Genomic DNA, 21598 nt, shown 5'->3' on the forward strand with positions numbered 1-21598 from the left:
CAAACAGTGTATTAGGTGAACTGCAAGCTGTTTATACTGAATAGACAATAATCAACAGAAGACTTCTGTCGTTCTGAGCAGGCTAATGACATATAGAATGACACATACAATATGATTTATAAAAATAGAACACATAATAAATACATCCATGACTATGAATGCGTCCGAGGCCTGTCGTTCGGACCCCCCCCCCCCCACCCTCCTTCAAATAATCCTGAATACGTCCCTGAATATCATCCCTTTATGCGTTCAAACTCGGCAACTTCCTCCATAAGGACCATCAGAGTTTCAAGTTAGGCTCAAGTAGGCCTACTGGAGAATGAAAATTAAGGGTTTTTTTTTTTTGAAAGGCCATATCAAGATAAAGGCCTACGCTGTATACGAGCACAAGTACATGTACTGGTATAAGGACCTATTTTTGATATAATTTGAACTTACTACGTTATGTCGAACTTGCGTCCTTGATCAGTCGAAATGTCCCTCGTTTTGGTGTGGACAGATCCCGGTTTAAAAAGGTTGACCCTCTTGTGTAGAAGCGACTTACAGTACGTACCCTTCTTAAACCTTTTTTACTAGATTTCAATATAGACTCAGGAAAAGCCCCCATTTCTATTAATAGCTATAGCTAGCTAGCTAACACGCAGTGTGTTGCGAGCAATCAATGGCGAGGATTGTGATGATTCATCATAATCACCGTGTTGATCGTGATAAAAATTAATAACTAGTTAATAAAAATGTGCATCATTTCAGATAAACTAGAATTGGCATGAAGCGCCCGAGCTCTCGACTTGTGTGTCTTCCTCTGGGACAATAAAAAAAAAAAAAAAAAAAAAACTAATAGCTTATAGTAGACTTGACGTAGAGATACCTATAGGCATAAACGTGAAAGACATGCTAGGTCAAAAATGCGAGCTAAGAAAATTGCGTAACAATAGAAGAGCCGATCAATATTAGTTAAGAAAACCTTTGTATCTATTGAGACTGTATTTTAGTGTTTAAATTTCTATAGACTGTTTCGTCTGTTCACTCTGACATGACATACTAGGTCACAACTGAATATCCTGTTCAGTTGAAGGTGAACAGGTAATTAACTCAGTCTTGATCTATCTTAAATGAAAACTTTCTGGCTATCAAAACTGAGATCCAATGAAACTTTTTTCACCTTTAGGGGATATGTCATATCCCCTGTTAAAACGTAAGAATGCGACTAAGGTATGAGATCTTCTTACGGGTGTAATTTTATCTCTATCTTGGATTTGTTATATTTACACAAACACATTATTGCCCTGTATAGGACGTACTTGTGTACAGATAAAGTTCCTGCATTGGCTTAAGATTAATTTGGCCTAGTCTGCCCAGGCTATATAGCTTTAAAACTTGCCGCGATGTCCCCACCGACGAAAACAGCCGTCGTCTTGGAGGCCATGCTTGTATTACTGGTGGCCCTCCATGGAGGGCAGGCCAGGGGCATGGAGGGCGCCATCGACACGACTCTTAACGCCACCCTGGCGTGCCTCAACATCCCCGGCTTAACGCTGGCGGTTGTCAAAGACGGGGAGGTGGTCATTTCCAAGGGTTACGGGGTCAAAGACGTGGTCAGCAAAGAGCCAGTGACCAATACTACACTCTTCAACATCGCGTCCTTGACCAAGGCGTTCGCGGCGACGGTTTTGGCTAATGTCATAAAAAAGAAAAGGTAACATCGTTGCACAGTAACATGCATGTGCGAAGGTGTTATATGCCAACAAATGAGATACACCGGATGTAAACCGAAAGTCTTGACTGGACCCCCTTGCTTGGAAATTCTTTAATTTCCCCGGAAACTAGGAAACAAATACCGAAACTACGCCTGTGAAAAGTGATATTCGTTTTCCTTTTCATAGGATCGCTTTGAAATGTCAACCAGCAGCTGACGCTATAAGGTAGAAATTGTGAAAGTGTAGTCGGTTCCGAACGTGTTAAGGTGACGGTTTTACTGAAAAAAAAAAAAAAAAATCCGTAGCAGGAAGAAATTTCCTGTCTTTTCATTTTCTACAATAATTTTTTGATTTCGTTTCCGAAATTTCAGTTTTTTTCTTTCAGTTATGACATAGACTCCCCTCTGACGACTTTCGGCGAACTCAAAGAGCTGAAATTTGTGAATGACCTTTTGACCTCTTACGTGACCGCTAGGGATCTTCTCAGCCACCGCACGGGACTCACGACGTACAACAACATCACAGCCCGGGAGCCACTGGTCTGCCGCTAGGTGGCTATTAAACAAACCGGAAGTTCGAGAATTTGAATTGGGCAATATTTTTTGAGATTTATAGGGTGTCATAAACGGTGTATTATCTCGGCTATTAACGTACTTGGGGTTACAATATGTACATTGTCATATTGAGAAATAAATTTCGAATAATGTGAGATGACCCAAAAGTTGATTTACAGCATATTTAATGTTGAAAAATGAGTTTGAAATCGAAATTTTATTAAAGCTATTACGGAAGTTCGTTTTTGATTTTGATTTTTGTACCTATAGAGGCCTCCGCACAACTTGAAATTACTACAAGTTGTGGAAAATTTATTCAGCTTTCTGTCAATGTAAGCATGTAAAGAACTTTGCCTTAAGCTGTGAATGGCACAAATCAATTCACGGCCATGTCAGCCTGAAAACTCTCACTTACGATATCCGCATATAAGCCTCGCTTTGACTTAGTGCTTTCTCATGAGCTTCAGTCTCGTTTTAGTTTTTCCTTCACACAGTATTACTTATATAGAGCAACTGGGTATTGGGGACAATGAAATAATTTTTTTCTTGGCACTTACCACGGTGCTAATACAAATGAACTTTAACATTTTTTTTTCATTGTAGATAAACCTTTTTATTACATGAGGCCAACTGATGAGGGTATTCCTTTCATTAAATATGAAAAATAACAAATGAAAGACAATTTACATTTAATCACATTGCTATATATTTTATTTTAATTTTACATAAAATTCAACTAGCCTGAAATATTTTACCAGTGAGACATGTACATTGCAAAATAGTTATTTTACATTACATTGTACATTAATTACCCAGTAGGTGATAATTCAATGCTACTTTACTTGATTGGTACACATTTATATATATTTAACCATCTAACACACAATTTCCCTTTACACAGTGGACCAGAATTTTTACAAATAATATAATTTCATAAATTTTCCCAAAGATGTCATGTTAATTTTCTTTCAGTGATACCAGGTATCAATCCATATTTGCATTTGAATAAACTTGTTTTACTTGTATTCTGATAAGTAGATATTATCTATAAGCTACACATATATAAAAAAACCTGCACAGTAAAAATAAAACAATGTATTGTTAACTTAGTTGCACATACACTTTTAACTAACTTCATGTGGTTAAAACCTAAATTGATTTCACAAACTGCATTTCTATGTACTGATAACCAATAACTATTTATATTAGCAAGAGCACATATTTTTCATTCCTTAGAAGTATCCAAGAGGTTGTGGTGTTCATTGCCACACAGCATTTGGAAATGATGGGCGCTTTTGTTATGATAATTGCACGGCAAAAGGAATTATCCTGGTCCCATTCATGCTATTCAAGCCTAGAATAAATAATAGAGTTTTTAAAAGAATATCATTAAAAAATTCTAACTACATTTATCAATTGCTCACACACATACACACTGAAATTAATCATAATTTATTGCAATCTTTGTAATAGGTAAACTGTAACAATCAATCTTAAACAGCACTATATTTACAATCTTTACCTTAAACTGCACTATTTATACTTAATTCATAACAGTGATTATTAAAAAAACATTTGAAACTGAACTTTGGGCAAAGTTGCACACCCATCATAATTCAAAAACCCAATTTGAATCAAGGCATGAAAAAATTAGAAAACACATGCAAGTCAGAGCACCACATCACTATCATATGCCCTCATCATTGAAGAGCCTCTTTCATTTAATGTACATACACACATACATATATAATTCACCTTTTTTAAACTTGCATTTTTATGACATTCTTCTCCTCAAAACCCCCAACCAATGCAATAAAACTTATTTTGTCTTTACATGTCTTTTTTCTAAAAAAATTAACACAATTGATACATTTAACCCCCCCCCCCCCCCCCCCGCCCCCAGCAAAAAAGACATAATTTACGATTCATATATTTCAAAACATGCCTATGGTTAGTTTACAATACTGTATCTTTCACAACTACTGGTACCAATGCCCCCCCCCCCCCTCCCCACCGCTTTGCAAACAAGTATATACTGGTACACCACGATATGCACATACGTATGTACGTGTATGCAGGTTGGATGACAATGTTATTTCGCAATCCACTTCATCCTTTTCACATTAAAACACGAAGAAATTGCATGAGAAGCCAAGATTCAAACATTTCACTTATACGGTGACATTCATTCCATGCATGAGACCAGAAAGCCACTGCCATCACTCGATCAACTAAATGATAGGTACGCAGTACCCGGCACGGTGAATATACAGCTTGTTGGAAATGTTGAAATTCTACAAATTACAGACCATCGCACATCTTAAAAATTTGATATGTTCAAAAAATATTGCCAAACTATGAAAAAACAGGAACAGATAAAGAAAAAAACCCTTAAGCTGCATTTGGCACAGTTCAAAAGTCAATGTTTACAATGACGTTTTGTGTGCGGCCATTTTGCTAATCGCCAGTAACTTTAGAGAATACTCAGTGAAATCGTTACACGAAGACTTATTCGGTGTATAAAATGTAACTTAAGCATATACTGTATTGTCCCGTCAAATTCATTAGTATTTAAATCTACTGTTCATTCCACAAACACATGTACAACTTACCTGTCTCTATGCCTTCGTCTCCCGCCAAATTTTTTTGGGGCTACCACTCCACGTTTTGAAAACGAGGCCAAATCTAATATTTTCCAAAATAACCGTCAAATCAGCCAGTGGCTCCCGGGCTGTCAGACTGCAAGATGAATTGTCTTTGGAGATTATCGGCAGGTATGTTGGGAAATTTAAAAAAAATGTTCAATAGTATACGACTATACCTAAAAATAAACACTCTTGCAGAGATTGCAGCATGTGCGTTGTGATAGGCTTGATAACTTTTATTTTGATAAAAAAAAGAAATAGGTGCCACTTATTAATTAAGGATGAAGTAATCGATACACACGAATGAAATCCCTCCTCTGCTATCAATTTAATTTCTAAATGTTTCGACAACTAACATTTCTGAACAACTTTTTTCTCCAGCAAGCTGCAATTCTTCAATACAACCTACCCATTTAGAACCCGCTATCTCTACAACAACAACATGTACGGACTGGCCGGTTACGTGACCGAACGCTTGGCCGGTAAGAAGTGGGAGGACGCTGTCCGGAGCGAGATTCTCATCCCCTTGGGGATGTCCAGTACCTCCTTTGTGACCACTGCGGACTTTGGCTCATTAAATGTGGCCACACCATATTTCTATGACGACGCCAGTCCAGGGGGGCTTAGGAAAGGGTCGTTTGATCTTATAAGGTGAGGGCGTTAAATTATATATATTGTAACGCCCCCCCCCCCCCCCCTCCGTTTTGCATTCCAATACAACATTTTCACCTAATCTCTTCAGAAATTCATTTTGGAAGGGTTAGCGGTTGCGTACCTGCCCTCCACCTTTATTTGGTCCCCCCTACTACAATTATTTCCGTCAATTGCAAGAAACTTTAATCTAAAGATGACAAAAGGACCGATACAGTGCATCGACGATGCATGGAAGCCGCCATATATGCCACTTCATGCTGATCTACGCCGTACGCGAAGCTCGTGCTTCGCGCGACTGATGACGTCGCCGCGTCAGAGTATAAATAGAGTGGCGCGCTGTGTGAAAAGGAGCGTTTTACAGATTCGACAACAGTGGGAGCGTTTTACAGATTCGAGTAAAGTGAGAGCGTTTTTACAGATTCAAGTACAGACTGAGACCGGACTAAGAAGAGACTTATCAGTAAGCGTCAGGGCAGCCCCTAGGGGCTAGCCCGCTCCATTTTCTTCTCATATATTTTAGGGGGGGTCTTATTTTAGAGATTTAAATGTTTGGTAGATTGAACGGTAGATTATAACCGTTGCTAGATTGACGTAGAAGTTTTACGGAAACTTTATTCCCATGTAGCCCCAGTTTTCATTACTAACTAGAACAGTTTATACTGAGTCCGATTATGGACACAGACTAGTTAAGTTTGTTATTGCTACTGCAGTTGTTTTATTGACAGCAGTAACTATTTAAGTTCGTTATTTTCACAGCCGTCCATTCCTTGACAGCAGTGAGTAGTTAAGGCTAAGCGTAGGACAGTTTTTATTTATCATTTCATTTTCGCTTATTTTCCTTTCTAACCATTCCATGTTGTCATAAAATGACCACGTCATTCCAGTCATAGTTAAGTCATGTTGGCCTCGGAGACAACGTCAATTATACTAGGTTGTCATCTAGTGACCACGTCATTCCAGTCATAGTTAAGTTTGGTTGTACATGTCTTTTAGGGACAACGTCATGTTGTCGTCAGAGACCACGTCAGTCATTCCATCTTGTCACCTAATGACCACGTCATTCCAGTCATAGTTAAGTTTGGTTGTCTTTTAGGGACAACGTCATGTTGTCGTCAATGACAACGTCAGTCATTCCATGTTGTCATCTAATGACCACGTCATTTCGGTCATAGTTAGGTTGGGTTGTCTTTTAGGGACAACGTCATGTTGTCGTCAATGACAACGTCAGTCATTCCATGTTGTCATCTAGTGACCACGTCATTCCTGTCATAGTTAAGTTATGTTGTCTTTTAGGGACAACGTCATGTTGTCGTCAGAGACAACGTCTGTCACTCCATGTTGTCATCTAATGGCCACGTCATTTCGGTCATAGTTAAGTTAAGTTATCTTTTAGGGACAACGTTATGTTGTCGTCAGAGACAACGTCCGTCACTCCATGTTGTCATCTAATGACCACGTCATTCCAGTCATAGTTAAGTTAGGTTGTCTTTTAGGGACAACGTCATGTTGTCGTCAGAGACAACGTCAGTCATTCCATGTTGTCATCTAGTGACCACGTCATTCCAGTCATAGTTAAGTTAGGTTGTCTTTTAGGGACAACGTCATGTCGTTGTCAGAGACAACGTCAGTCATTCCATGTTGTCATCTAGTGACCACGTCATTTCAGTCATAGTTAAGGCATGTTGGTTGTTTTAGGGATAACGTCGTAGGGTCATATTTCTCACTTATAATTAAGCTTAGTTTAACTACAGCGTAACTTAACTCTAGGTCCTTGTTTTGAGTTATCTGCTAATGGAATCAGTGTTCAGTGTTACACTGGTATATGGGGGTAGGATTTCAGTGTACGAAAGATAAGTTGTTACGATAGTATATGGGGGGAGAGATTTAACCGAATTTATCTAAAGTTTAAAGACTGTGTACGGGAGGGCGGTTTTTAATGAAATAATGTTATGCACGCCGGCGAGCTATGTCGGCTATGGATAGACAAGGTCGGCATAGTGAGTCTTTCAGAGGGAGTTAGGGACCTCTTTAAATTTCTCTAGCTAGTGTAGGCAATGCTAAGATATAAAACCATTGTAAGAAGTAAATTTCATAGTTGAATAATCAGTGTTTAGCACAGTGCATAGTGGGAGAGTTACTCTCCGGTTAAGGTTACTAATCAACGTGATTTGAGTTTCTTTGAGTTAACAGTTGGCTGGGCGGAACCTCTTCAGTGTCTTCCGGGCCATGGGCTTATGCAGCATAACGGTCTGGGACCCCTTGGTAGAGCTGTGCCAAGGATGTTGCAATTATTGTGTATGACGACCCCGGGTGAAAAGCCGGCCGGGTCCGGGGCGCCATAGTAGAGCGGACGTCCACTTGGGTCTGATGCCGAGTTCCAGCCCAAGAGTGTTCCTCCCGTGTGAAGGGAGTCGAGTTACCCCGTGTGAAGGGGCAGATTTTGCTTTTGTTTCTTTAGTTCAGTGTGTCCATCCGGAGGAGTCGAGTGGATGCCAGCCGACTGTGACCTTAGAAACGGAGACGTGGTGAAGATTGTCCAACCCCTGCCACGGGACGTAAGGCCGTAGCGGGCCGATCCCTTACGGTGCTTCCCTGCGAACCCCCGTCCCCGCCCATGCGAGTTCGGAGAATTCACACGGAACAGACGGTGCTCAGGGAGTGGAAAATGTGGGCTTGTGATATGCGAAGATTAACCTTGCTCTTTCGGTGCCAACGATCACTGGTCCCGAGTCAAAGGGTTTCAGCGCCGCCAAGATCTCCACTGATTGGTTTGAAGGCCGCGGCGATCCCCCGCGCCCTCGTCACTGGTGACCGGAAAGATTGTCAGTATTGAGTTGGTATCACTTGACCCGCACCCTTGCGCATTTCTGGTAGAGAGTATCGCCGCATCCACATCAGAGCTGGTGAAGCTGGAATCGGGCTGTCGGGAGAGGGTGCACACCGAGAGCTGACTTGGATTCCCCTAGCGACTGCGGCCGTGCGATGCGGTATGAACTCCCTACCATGAGGACATCATCTTGAAAAGAGAATTACAGAACGGACAGCACCACGGAGATGAGTGACACTACGCGAGTCACGACGCTACCATAAGAAGACTACGGACGGTAATTCATATGAGAAGATACGCGATCTACGGGAACCGCTGAGCTACCCATAAGAAGAGTACGCGAGCCACGACGCTACCATAAGATTGACTACGTACGATAATTCATATGAGAAGATACGCGATCAACGGGAACCGCTGCGCTACCCATAAGAAGGCTACGCGAGCCACGTCGCTACCATAAGATTGACCACGTACGATAATCCATATGAGAAGATACGCGATCTACGGGAACCGCTGAGCTACCCATAAGAAGAGTACGCGAGCCACGACGCTACCATAAGATTGACCACGTATGATAATCCATATGAGAAGATACGCGATCTACGGGAACCGCTGCGCTACCCATAAGAAGACTACGCAAGCCACGACGCTACCAGAAATGTCTTCGTTGTCTTCGTTTTACTACCCAGATGCTGTCGTCGCGCGCAACATTTGAAATTTATGAACTTTAATGACCATAAGTCACGTCAAAGGATACTTGAAAATGCATGAACTATTGTGGCCATAAGTCACGTTTATATTGCATGAATTTTTGTATTCAATGTTTGGAGATTTAATAATCATATTGGAAATGTAATGCATGTCTTTTTATTTCCGAAGGTTGGGGATAGACTTTCCCCAAGGTACAGGCAACATCAATCCCACACCGCGTCGGTGTGTCGTCGCCGATTCGAGGCGGACGGCCGCGTCGCGTTACATTGGTGGCAGCGGTGGGATGTACCAATTACCTTCGGAATTAAGGCATGTAAGCTTGCGTCTACAAAATTCAACTGAATCAATTCCTTTAATCTCAGAATTCCAAACAATGGTATTGAATAACAGAAGCCGTACTGCAGATCGAGGCTGTGGAGAAGACCTGGGAAAAACCCATCCAACGGGAAGGAGCACGTGGTATAGAATGACGATTCGAAACCATAGATGAAGATGGCATGAAATGAAGTGTGAGGCGGAAGTTTCCCTACTCCTCTCTTGGTGTCACTCTGTCTTGCTCAAGTTACCCAAAGCTCTCAGCTCCCCTGAGGGTGGAGGGCGAGGCGAGCTATCCAAAAGTCAGGGCAGCCAGGCCACTAGAAACTTCGTTTTCCTTAGAGCCCGGACGTACCGGAGAAGCCCCTACTGGTGGAACGGGATTAAAGATGGTATCAAGATGGGAGGCGTGAGATCGTCCGCAACAAGGAAGAAAGTCAATGAATTAACAACTAAGCCTTACTTTGATTCGGGAGAATCAAATTTAAAAGGTTGGGGGCAGTGTAACGCCCCCCCCCCCCCCCTCCGTTTTGCATTCCAATACAACATTTTCACCTAATCTCTTCAGAAATTCATTTTGGAAGGGTTAGCGGTTGCGTACCTGCCCTCCACCTTTATTTGGTCCCCCCTACTACAATTATTTCCGTCAATTGCAAGAAACTTTAATCTAAAGATGACAAAAGGACCGATACAGTGCATCGACGATGCATGGAAGCCGCCATATATGCCACTTCATGCTGATCTACGCCGTACGCGAAGCTCGTGCTTCGCGCGACTGATGACGTCGCCGCGTCAGAGTATAAATAGAGTGGCGCGCTGTGTGAAAAGGAGCGTTTTACAGATTCGACAACAGTGGGAGCGTTTTACAGATTCGAGTAAAGTGAGAGCGTTTTTACAGATTCAAGTACAGACTGAGACCGGACTAAGAAGAGACTTATCAGTAAGCGTCAGGGCAGCCCCTAGGGGCTAGCCCGCTCCATTTTCTTCTCATATATTTTAGGGGGGGTCTTATTTTAGAGATTTAAATGTTTGGTAGATTGAACGGTAGATTATAACCGTTGCTAGATTGACGTAGAAGTTTTACGGAAACTTTATTCCCATGTAGCCCCAGTTTTCATTACTAACTAGAACAGTTTATACTGAGTCCGATTATGGACACAGACTAGTTAAGTTTGTTATTGCTACTGCAGTTGTTTTATTGACAGCAGTAACTATTTAAGTTCGTTATTTTCACAGCCGTCCATTCCTTGACAGCAGTGAGTAGTTAAGGCTAAGCGTAGGACAGTTTTTATTTATCATTTCATTTTCGCTTATTTTCCTTTCTAACCATTCCATGTTGTCATAAAATGACCACGTCATTCCAGTCATAGTTAAGTCATGTTGGCCTCGGAGACAACGTCAATTATACTAGGTTGTCATCTAGTGACCACGTCATTCCAGTCATAGTTAAGTTTGGTTGTACATGTCTTTTAGGGACAACGTCATGTTGTCGTCAGAGACCACGTCAGTCATTCCATCTTGTCACCTAATGACCACGTCATTCCAGTCATAGTTAAGTTTGGTTGTCTTTTAGGGACAACGTCATGTTGTCGTCAATGACAACGTCAGTCATTCCATGTTGTCATCTAATGACCACGTCATTTCGGTCATAGTTAGGTTGGGTTGTCTTTTAGGGACAACGTCATGTTGTCGTCAATGACAACGTCAGTCATTCCATGTTGTCATCTAGTGACCACGTCATTCCTGTCATAGTTAAGTTATGTTGTCTTTTAGGGACAACGTCATGTTGTCGTCAGAGACAACGTCTGTCACTCCATGTTGTCATCTAATGGCCACGTCATTTCGGTCATAGTTAAGTTAAGTTATCTTTTAGGGACAACGTTATGTTGTCGTCAGAGACAACGTCCGTCACTCCATGTTGTCATCTAATGACCACGTCATTCCAGTCATAGTTAAGTTAGGTTGTCTTTTAGGGACAACGTCATGTTGTCGTCAGAGACAACGTCAGTCATTCCATGTTGTCATCTAGTGACCACGTCATTCCAGTCATAGTTAAGTTAGGTTGTCTTTTAGGGACAACGTCATGTCGTTGTCAGAGACAACGTCAGTCATTCCATGTTGTCATCTAGTGACCACGTCATTTCAGTCATAGTTAAGGCATGTTGGTTGTTTTAGGGATAACGTCGTAGGGTCATATTTCTCACTTATAATTAAGCTTAGTTTAACTACAGCGTAACTTAACTCTAGGTCCTTGTTTTGAGTTATCTGCTAATGGAATCAGTGTTCAGTGTTACACTGGTATATGGGGGTAGGATTTCAGTGTACGAAAGATAAGTTGTTACGATAGTATATGGGGGGAGAGATTTAACCGAATTTATCTAAAGTTTAAAGACTGTGTACGGGAGGGCGGTTTTTAATGAAATAATGTTATGCACGCCGGCGAGCTATGTCGGCTATGGATAGACAAGGTCGGCATAGTGAGTCTTTCAGAGGGAGTTAGGGACCTCTTTAAATTTCTCTAGCTAGTGTAGGCAATGCTAAGATATAAAACCATTGTAAGAAGTAAATTTCATAGTTGAATAATCAGTGTTTAGCACAGTGCATAGTGGGAGAGTTACTCTCCGGTTAAGGTTACTAATCAACGTGATTTGAGTTTCTTTGAGTTAACAGTTGGCTGGGCGGAACCTCTTCAGTGTCTTCCGGGCCATGGGCTTATGCAGCATAACGGTCTGGGACCCCTTGGTAGAGCTGTGCCAAGGATGTTGCAATTATTGTGTATGACGACCCCGGGTGAAAAGCCGGCCGGGTCCGGGGCGCCATAGTAGAGCGGACGTCCACTTGGGTCTGATGCCGAGTTCCAGCCCAAGAGTGTTCCTCCCGTGTGAAGGGAGTCGAGTTACCCCGTGTGAAGGGGCAGATTTTGCTTTTGTTTCTTTAGTTCAGTGTGTCCATCCGGAGGAGTCGAGTGGATGCCAGCCGACTGTGACCTTAGAAACGGAGACGTGGTGAAGATTGTCCAACCCCTGCCACGGGACGTAAGGCCGTAGCGGGCCGATCCCTTACGGTGCTTCCCTGCGAACCCCCGTCCCCGCCCATGCGAGTTCGGAGAATTCACACGGAACAGACGGTGCTCAGGGAGTGGAAAATGTGGGCTTGTGATATGCGAAGATTAACCTTGCTCTTTCGGTGCCAACGATCACTGGTCCCGAGTCAAAGGGTTTCAGCGCCGCCAAGATCTCCACTGATTGGTTTGAAGGCCGCGGCGATCCCCCGCGCCCTCGTCACTGGTGACCGGAAAGATTGTCAGTATTGAGTTGGTATCACTTGACCCGCACCCTTGCGCATTTCTGGTAGAGAGTATCGCCGCATCCACATCAGAGCTGGTGAAGCTGGAATCGGGCTGTCGGGAGAGGGTGCACACCGAGAGCTGACTTGGATTCCCCTAGCGACTGCGGCCGTGCGATGCGGTATGAACTCCCTACCATGAGGACATCATCTTGAAAAGAGAATTACAGAACGGACAGCACCACGGAGATGAGTGACACTACGCGAGTCACGACGCTACCATAAGAAGACTACGGACGGTAATTCATATGAGAAGATACGCGATCTACGGGAACCGCTGAGCTACCCATAAGAAGAGTACGCGAGCCACGACGCTACCATAAGATTGACTACGTACGATAATTCATATGAGAAGATACGCGATCAACGGGAACCGCTGCGCTACCCATAAGAAGGCTACGCGAGCCACGTCGCTACCATAAGATTGACCACGTACGATAATCCATATGAGAAGATACGCGATCTACGGGAACCGCTGAGCTACCCATAAGAAGAGTACGCGAGCCACGACGCTACCATAAGATTGACCACGTATGATAATCCATATGAGAAGATACGCGATCTACGGGAACCGCTGCGCTACCCATAAGAAGACTACGCAAGCCACGACGCTACCAGAAATGTCTTCGTTGTCTTCGTTTTACTACCCAGATGCTGTCGTCGCGCGCAACATTTGAAATTTATGAACTTTAATGACCATAAGTCACGTCAAAGGATACTTGAAAATGCATGAACTATTGTGGCCATAAGTCACGTTTATATTGCATGAATTTTTGTATTCAATGTTTGGAGATTTAATAATCATATTGGAAATGTAATGCATGTCTTTTTATTTCCGAAGGTTGGGGATAGACTTTCCCCAAGGTACAGGCAACATCAATCCCACACCGCGTCGGTGTGTCGTCGCCGATTCGAGGCGGACGGCCGCGTCGCGTTACAATATGTTTTATTTTTTTGTTTATTTTTTGTGTATCAATACAACAACAACATACTAAGATAATAGTAGACTGAAATCTTATGCTGGATCTTACGCTGAAACGGAGATAACGACGTTTCGACCTTATCACAAGGACTTCTGATAGTGAGTTGTCACCGGTGTGAACCAGTGGCGTAAAGACTAATTGTTTAATACTTTAGGTTATTTTTTCTGCTGGTAGACATATCATATTGTGTTAGGTGTGCCAAATGCACGTATAATTTCCCCATCAGGAAGAACTGGCCGTAGCTGAGAGACGTGCTTTTTTCAGTCATAAACTGCTTAAAGCAACTTAAACCTCTTAGAGATTTTCAGCTAGTTTTTCACAGAAATGCCGTTTTAAAATGTTTTAGCGTTCGTTAATGTTAAAAACCAAATTTTTATCCGTTTAATAACGTATAATTTTAGAGTTTAAGACCAGTGTCGTTTTCTGGGCCGGTCAGAATGCAATCTCCTGCAAACTGTCCTATCAGCAAGTATATGTAGTACAATGGTTTTTCAACTAACAATGTTACATAATTTTAATTAAAAAAAAAACGAGATAAAAGGAGAGACGCACGATGCTCAACGATTCAAAAATTCACCATAGTTTTCTAAAAAAGGTTTCAACAACTTTCAACAATATGTTTTCATTCTAGAACCTGGTTCCGCAACTCACCATCCGGAGCCATTCTCACCAACGCCGCGGACATGTCCAAGTGGCTCAAGTTTCACCTGTCTAAGGGAAAGGGTCCTGACGGGTCCCAGGTGGTGCCGAAGTCGGTCCTAGAAGACACTTACCGTCCCCAGATTCCAGCCATATCGGGCCAGGATGTGTACCTCAATCGGCCCACCACTCCTGTGACCTTTGATTACGCCGAGTACGCATGTGGGTGGCGTACAGGGTTTTACAGAGGTAATTTTTGTATTTTCAGTTATACCATGTAGGCCTACGTTTGAAAATGTCTCAAAATCACTTTTTTAATGTCTGCATATCCTGCAAAACTACAATTCAGACCGTGAAAAAAAGATAAAACTAAATTATTACAACTTAGAAATATTGATTCGTGTGTTTAGGAAAGTTGCTTTTTGTTATGGCGCAAAAATAAATCCCGGAAAGGATGCATTTGACCCTTTGTCAGTGCCTTCCACAATGTTGCATGTCTGTTCAATCCATTTCATTGGCATTTTATTATCATTATTATTTTTAATGGTTTAGTAGTAATTTTGAAAGCTAATTCTTAGTGAAATAAGACTCGCAAAATAAGAATTAAATGACTGTTCCTTTTTTAAAATTAGGATAATGTCCGTCAGTGACATTTGTGATCGTTGTTCATATCGCCAGTGAGTGGTTTCACTGTATTTCTAGGGTATCCCATCATCACTCATACTGGGACATCCTGGGGCTTCTCCTCCATGCTGGTTCTCCTTCCTGTCAAGGACATCGGCGTCTATTTCACCTTCAACACCCGGGAAAACGGCAGCCTCACGCGACGGGCACTAATGTCTTTCATCCTCGACGCGGTGATGGAGGAAACGCCGTGGCTAAACGCGTCAACTATCTGTTCTTTCCCATCCCCGTTTCGACCGCGACCGACCCAGGCGCCAACTACTAAGACGCCAGGCACGGCTGCCCGCCCTTTGGAAAGTTACACTGGAGTGTACGAGCACCCCCTTTTTGGGAAAATAACGATATCTCACAACGATACAGATACGTTTCTTACAATGGCGTACGGCGCTGTTACAAGATGGCGGTTGTATTCAGACGCTTCCGCCGAGGTGTTTTACGGTAGAGGTGACGGGGACGCTTGGTCGTTTCCGATCTCTGGTATGACATTTAAGAGCATTTACAATAAAGCTGGGGATATCGATAGCGTCACAGTACCTACGTTTGAGGCTAGAGATCCTCCGACTTTTGTTAAAGAGGGAGCAAGGCCGACATCAACCTCTTCGTCCGGGGGTGAAGGACTTCCACGCACCCAAGCAGCAGTTTTCCTTGTCATAGTGTTAGATTTACTCACTTTTGCCTTTTAAAGGGGCCATATAAAAAGTTTATATGAAGTCTGAAAGTTGAATTTCTTTATCTTTTAATGCCGGCGTGTGGTAGGCCTATCAAGCCCACTAAGTAGGCCTACTGCGCATTTTTTGAGTGAAATTGTTAAATTTTATTTTTAGATTTATACTAGATGAAACAGAAGCTGTTTCCTTGATTAGCCAGATAAACCTCAAACACATAAAAAAGATAAACACACTGGTTTTTATTAGTGTTGTCAATACAATACAATTTATTTGTTAAAATGTGCATATAGAATTAAATGTGGTCTGAGGTCTGCACTCAAATAAAATTGATTCGAAATTAGGAGTACAGTGATTGCAATAAATTAGGTGAGTTCAAAAAGATATCTACAGGATATCCGCGTTTTTATTATCCCCAGAACATAGAATTGGCCTTATCATGCATTAAAATAAAGCAAAGATTAGCTACAACACACTTTGAGCAAGTCGTACACAACTGAATTCTCATTGTGTTAGTTGTGCCCACAAGCGGCACATCTGATTTCGCGCATGCGCAATGATAACTTCCGTAAGAAGCATTGGAAGCCTGCAGAAGCAAACAAAACTACTGTGTTGTTGAGGACTTTAAAAAATCTTCACCAGGTACTGCATTCAAAAGCGACATTTTGGATAACTTTTTGGATACCATTCCGGTCTTGTGGAAGTGTACAAGGTAAGAAAGACGCTGGCAAAATGAATGGCAATTGTTTGTTCCTGAACATCGATATTTTGGTGCCTGACGTTTCAGGCCATGCGTGAAGCGTTTAAGTTGACGGAGAAGACGTGAAAAAGAAACGCTTTTGATTTGATTTTGTTCTCTCATAAGCATCAGAATCAGTCCACTTGCTTTGCTAAAGTGCAATCTTTATTGGTTTTGAGCAAACAAATTGATTTTTGCTGTAAGTCTGACACAATGATTGCCCTGAAGTGATAAGTCGCCAGTACAGCAGAGGCCCACCTTAACACCTTGGGTCAAGCTGTGCAAAAATGGATCGCTGATGTACAGCAATGATGACCATTCATAACAAATGCTACAGTCCCATTTGACATTTGTAGATCTATGTGAATGCATATTCTGATCACTTCACATATATTTGCTTGCATGTGGATTACAGTGATTTGACTGAACATTGGGAAAAGTAAGACCCTGGCCTGAAACCCTCGTACAGTATAGGTATATTGACTTAGAGAAACCCATTTCCACCATCAAAATACAGTTAAGTTATAGCAAACTAACAAATAAACTGTAAAATTATTATCCTGACCTTTATATTCAGTATACACACAGATGGCTTGCAGTATCAGGTTTTTTTTTCGTCAGACTGGTAAGAGTTTTACCATGAAAATTGATCTTAAACAGTCAGTTCACACTGCATCTCAGATAGATCGGTTTGGACAGATCATGGCCCTGACATAAGAGTAATTATTGCAATCAAGTTGGTATGCAAGCAGCACAGTGATCAGGAAATTTACTTTGATTACATTGTGACTAAGGGTTACCAAGCCAAACTGGCTTAATTGCTTTTTAACTCTTAATTTGGGGACTTTGTTGGTTCAACCCCAGTCTTGTGTAAATGCGCCTCGGAACTTTGAGATGCGACTAATTTGGCTGTCTATTCTAGACAGCCTTTGGAAACTTCTTCATTTCTTTCTGCTTGTTGAATCAATCCAAGTCCATTTGAAATGTTGAAAGCAAGTTTGGATCTGATTGATAAAGAGGTGATGCAGCATCTTTTGATCTCTGAACCGCGTGAGACGTGATCTGTTTGCATTATGCAAGACACGAAAGATGTATGTGGCCACAGGGCCATTGCTGACCACTGGGGGTGTAATTTTACAGTTTGTGTGATGTCTGCTAGATAGGTTTTCTTTTCAAACTGACCATTATTCTGTGTCGGATATTTTGTCAGTGTTAAGTGCATGGTTTGAAGTATGCCAAGGGTCAGTGATACTTTTGACCAGTGGGCATTATGTATTTCTGTTGAAATTTTTTCGCGTTGCTTTAATGTTTAACCTTGCGTGCAGGTCTGTCTGAGTGAAAGTATAGAGGTTGGACTGTGCATCAGTTGTAAGAAGGCCTCTGAGTGGGAAAATTTGACTTACGCCTGTTTTTTATTTTTTCATGAAAATTTATGTATGACGTAAATTTAGTATTCGTCAATTAAAGTCCCTCAACCACAATGGTAGTGGAAGCTTATACAAGTAAATTATAATTATTGTATGTCATTATGGAAATTGCAACTTGGTATCTTGTTAAAATGATTGTTTTGAGAAAAAAAAAGGAGAGATGAACAAAACTGAATGATTTATTTTGATTGCCCTGTTGATTATAATGTTTTTTTGTACAGTTGGATAGAAGAGACAGTAATTTATCCATAGATTTTCCTTTTTTATGAAAATGAGTGCTTAGAAAGCTCTTGTATTTCGAATGAGTTGTTCAGAAAACTGTAAATTGATGGGTGGGTTGGGAGGGGGTGGTGTTCCAATTTTAGCACTCTCTTTCCAAACCTAGACATATATGTAATTTAGTTAGAGGATGCCATATGTGTTGCATGTATTGAACTTTTCATGGTATCAGACTGTGAGCAGAGGCGGCATGTGTATTGATCTGTGTCGAATGTACAAGAGAAGGCCATTTTATGAATGAGTCATTGATTGTAGTGTGTGTGTGTGTGTGTGTGTGTGTGTGTGTGTGTGTGTGAGAGAGAGAGAGAGAGAGAGAGAGAGAGAAAGAGAGAGGAGAAGGAGGTAAGAGAGAGAGTGTTGAGAAGTAAAACAGGGATAGTACTGTAATGCACCACAATAAATCAAACCTAAAAAGTTCCAACAATTCCTGTCTTTAGGAAGGATGTAGGGAAGGAAATCCTGAATAAAAAAAGTCTCCCGTTTTATACTCATTATCCTGTCTCTTATGTAGCTACACTGATAAGAATATATCTTTACTATTTCCTTCACTGGTGTGGATTATCCCCAGTCAATATTTTCATATAACAATGTCTGCCTACTTGCTCAGGTCAAGAATATGTCACCAGTTCAAAAGGAAAATTCAGATACAATCTCTTTCCACTTTTCTCCTCTTTCGCACTTGGTGTACGATTCTATTACATCTCATTTTTGTAGCATGCATAAAAAACCTTGTGATCTTGGCATTGATAATACAGCTCGGACAGAAGTGTCTTTTCTTCTGAGATACTGAGGGTGCACATTAGGGCTGTTTTAAGCTACCATGACACTGTAAACTGCTTTGTTCAAATGATTGTTTTGCTACCTTAACCAGGTGATTTATGGTCAAGCTATTTCAGCTATTCAGAAGATAATAATAGTGGGACTGCAAAGATGTGATAGAAGAGACGGGGAGAGAGAGAGAGAGAGAGAGAGAGAACAAAAACTTAAAACCCTAAGTGGGTGTAAGTTTAAGGATAAAATCAATTAATATAAAACATTGAACCCATTTTATGGAAAGAAAAATGTAAACTACTGTCAAATATCCATTTAGTCACTTTTAAAGTTGAAGTGAACTACCGTAAGAAAGATTTATTCTGAAATGAAATATATAGACCAATAATTTCGTAAAAGATAAGGCCAACATTTGTCCCCGGGTTATTTTGTAAAGCAGACCCCTGTAGTGCTGGTGTTGTGGCTTAGTGTGGTGTGGTTTTCTAAATACTGGGGTCCTGAAATGTTGTTATAATGTCAGGCTGTGAGAGAAATGGGCAGGAAGAATGTAAATGAAAACATTGCTCATAAAACATATTTCATTATTTGGCATGAAGTGGGGTTATTGCTGACAGTTCAGGTTAGTCATTTTCAGAGTTTGAAATCTTTCTGTTGTAGGAGACTCAGGGTGTAAGTGTTTTCTGTAACCCAACTCATCTTTGTTGGGTCTTTCAAGGTACCCATGCAGTTTTGGTGGATAGCCCATGTTTCCCGACCAGGAGATATCTTACATTAACCCAAGGTTGATTATATTGCCTGTTTGACTATTTTCACGATTTTCCTGGAAACTGAAACTCAGGGTGAAGGAGTCCCTTGATGTATTAATAAAGAAATTTAAGGGATGGAAAGGGGAGGGGAGAGAGAGAGACAGAGAGAGAGAGAGAGACAGAGAGAGAGAGAGACAGGGAGAGGGAGAGAGAAAGAGGAAGAGGAAAGGGAGGAGAGAGTTGGGAGGAGGCGGAGAAAATATAGAGAGGAGGAGGAGGGCTATCATCAGCAAAAACAATTTGTCTTCACTGCAGTGAGGTCTCTGCCAATACACCATTCTGTACTGAGAACCCCCGTGAGCTGGGGTCAATCAGGGTGCATGCAGTGTGTAATCTACACAGGTTAAGGAATCACCTACGTCTAGATAGAGAGGGAGATAAGGCACCCCAGACCACCGGTGTATGTCACCTCTGAGTGTACAGAGAGTGAGGGACAGATGACATACAGGATTGTGTACACTATAAAGAGTGCTCTAGATGTGGGGGCTGCCTTGTCATGGGCTACTACCTGGTGACTGACACACTTTCCTCACAGCACCTGCCACAATAAGGGATGTATTGATAATGGGGTGGAGGCAGGATCTGGTATCTGCATGTGGCAATGAAATCTAATTTTCTTGCTTCAGTATTGCATACCTGCTTTAATATTTTTGCATCTTTACATCGTTCATCCTTCTTTGATACAAATGGTCTTGGTTAGATTTGTACAGTAAGGACCTATATATATTATTTACATTTGATACGAGATAACGTACTAGTGCACTAGCTCATGTTTGGTGAGAAGAATATGACCTCAATGATGAGGAGGTTGATAAGATATCTGTCTCAAACCTCAGTAATATATCATATGTTATGAAGGAAAAACATGGTGGCCGTGTACGCATTCCAGACATGCTGTTCAAAACTAACTATCAGACAATTAGACTGGCACTTATGAAAAATTTTCCTGGACTGATTGTAAATACGAAAAATAATGTCTCATAAAATTGTTGGTGATTGCTTGGACTGGCTGAACAGAATTTTCTTCTGATCCTTGGAAATTGTATATCAGTCATAACCAGTAAGTTGGAAGTTCTTGATGAATTTAAAAAGGTCATCACTTACAACTTTGCAGTTTTTTTTTCAGACTGGCATGTTATAAAACGCCCAAATAGGAATGTTTCATATTTTTAAAGACTGCCAGGTCAGGTATTTTAAAGATAAGAGAAAATGATATACAAGTACTGTATATAGCTTTAAGAAAAGTTTTCTGTAACATATGAAAATTTTTGCTGTTTGAAGCTGTTTGCCTCATGCTAGCCTATCGCCATATTTTCTTAATGTGTTTGTGCACCAGTAATTAAATTATAGAGACATCACTTGTGCCGCATGCTGCAGGTTGGTTCCCTTCAAAAATTTGCCTTTCAAAACTGGATCAGTTGACCTAAAATTTGTGCAAATGCCTACAGGAAAAATAATCAAATGCGAACATTATGCAGTTTTAAAACTAGGTCGTCAAGTGAAATTAACTGGTAATTTACTCGCTGTAACTGGTACATACAGTGTTAGTCCCGACTTGTAACAATGGGGTCGCTTTCGTGAAAAGAACTTATACATTAAAGGCAAAAGTTGGTCCTTATTTTTGGTCTATTTCAATCTAGGGTAAAATATGGTGTAAGCCAAAGGAATGTATTATAGTAATTGCCAATAGAAATAAAAAAAGAAGAAAAATAAATATTTTGTACCTGTTATTTAATAAGATTGTGTATGAAATTGTAAAACAGACAACTTATTGAAGCAGACCAGCAGTGATTCGACTAAGGGTAAGGTAGGCGTCAATTTTCAGCTTGATAGAAATTAGTTGTTTTTTTGTAAAAC

At 41.2% G+C, this 21598-nt stretch overlaps 1 protein-coding gene and 1 long non-coding RNA gene across 2 annotated transcripts; one reads left to right on the forward strand and one right to left on the reverse strand.

Moving 5' to 3' along the window:
* The first annotated feature begins 1146 nt into the window (after positions 1-1146).
* LOC106162776 (uncharacterized) lies at positions 1147-16062 on the forward strand. The gene is made up of 6 exons (XM_086995885.1): positions 1147-1696; positions 2083-2216; positions 4986-5025; positions 5278-5547; positions 14363-14619; positions 15073-16062. Exons 1-6 carry the CDS (start codon positions 1386-1388, stop codon positions 15735-15737), a joined length of 1677 nt encoding a protein of 558 aa, XP_086852011.1. The 5' UTR covers positions 1147-1385; the 3' UTR covers positions 15738-16062.
* Positions 2929-4996, reverse strand: LOC147759831 (uncharacterized). Its single transcript, XR_015331124.1, has 2 exons — positions 4864-4996; positions 2929-3605 (listed from the first exon to the last, which is right to left on the reverse strand). It is a non-coding gene; the product is annotated as an uncharacterized LOC147759831 (long non-coding RNA).
* Positions 16063-21598: the final 5536 nt, after the last annotated feature.

This window comes from Lingula anatina, chromosome 9 (genome assembly GCF_051362555.1).
Source record: "Lingula anatina isolate TDL-2025a chromosome 9, LinAna3.0, whole genome shotgun sequence".
Taxonomy (NCBI): Eukaryota; Metazoa; Brachiopoda; class Lingulata; order Lingulida; family Lingulidae; genus Lingula; species Lingula anatina.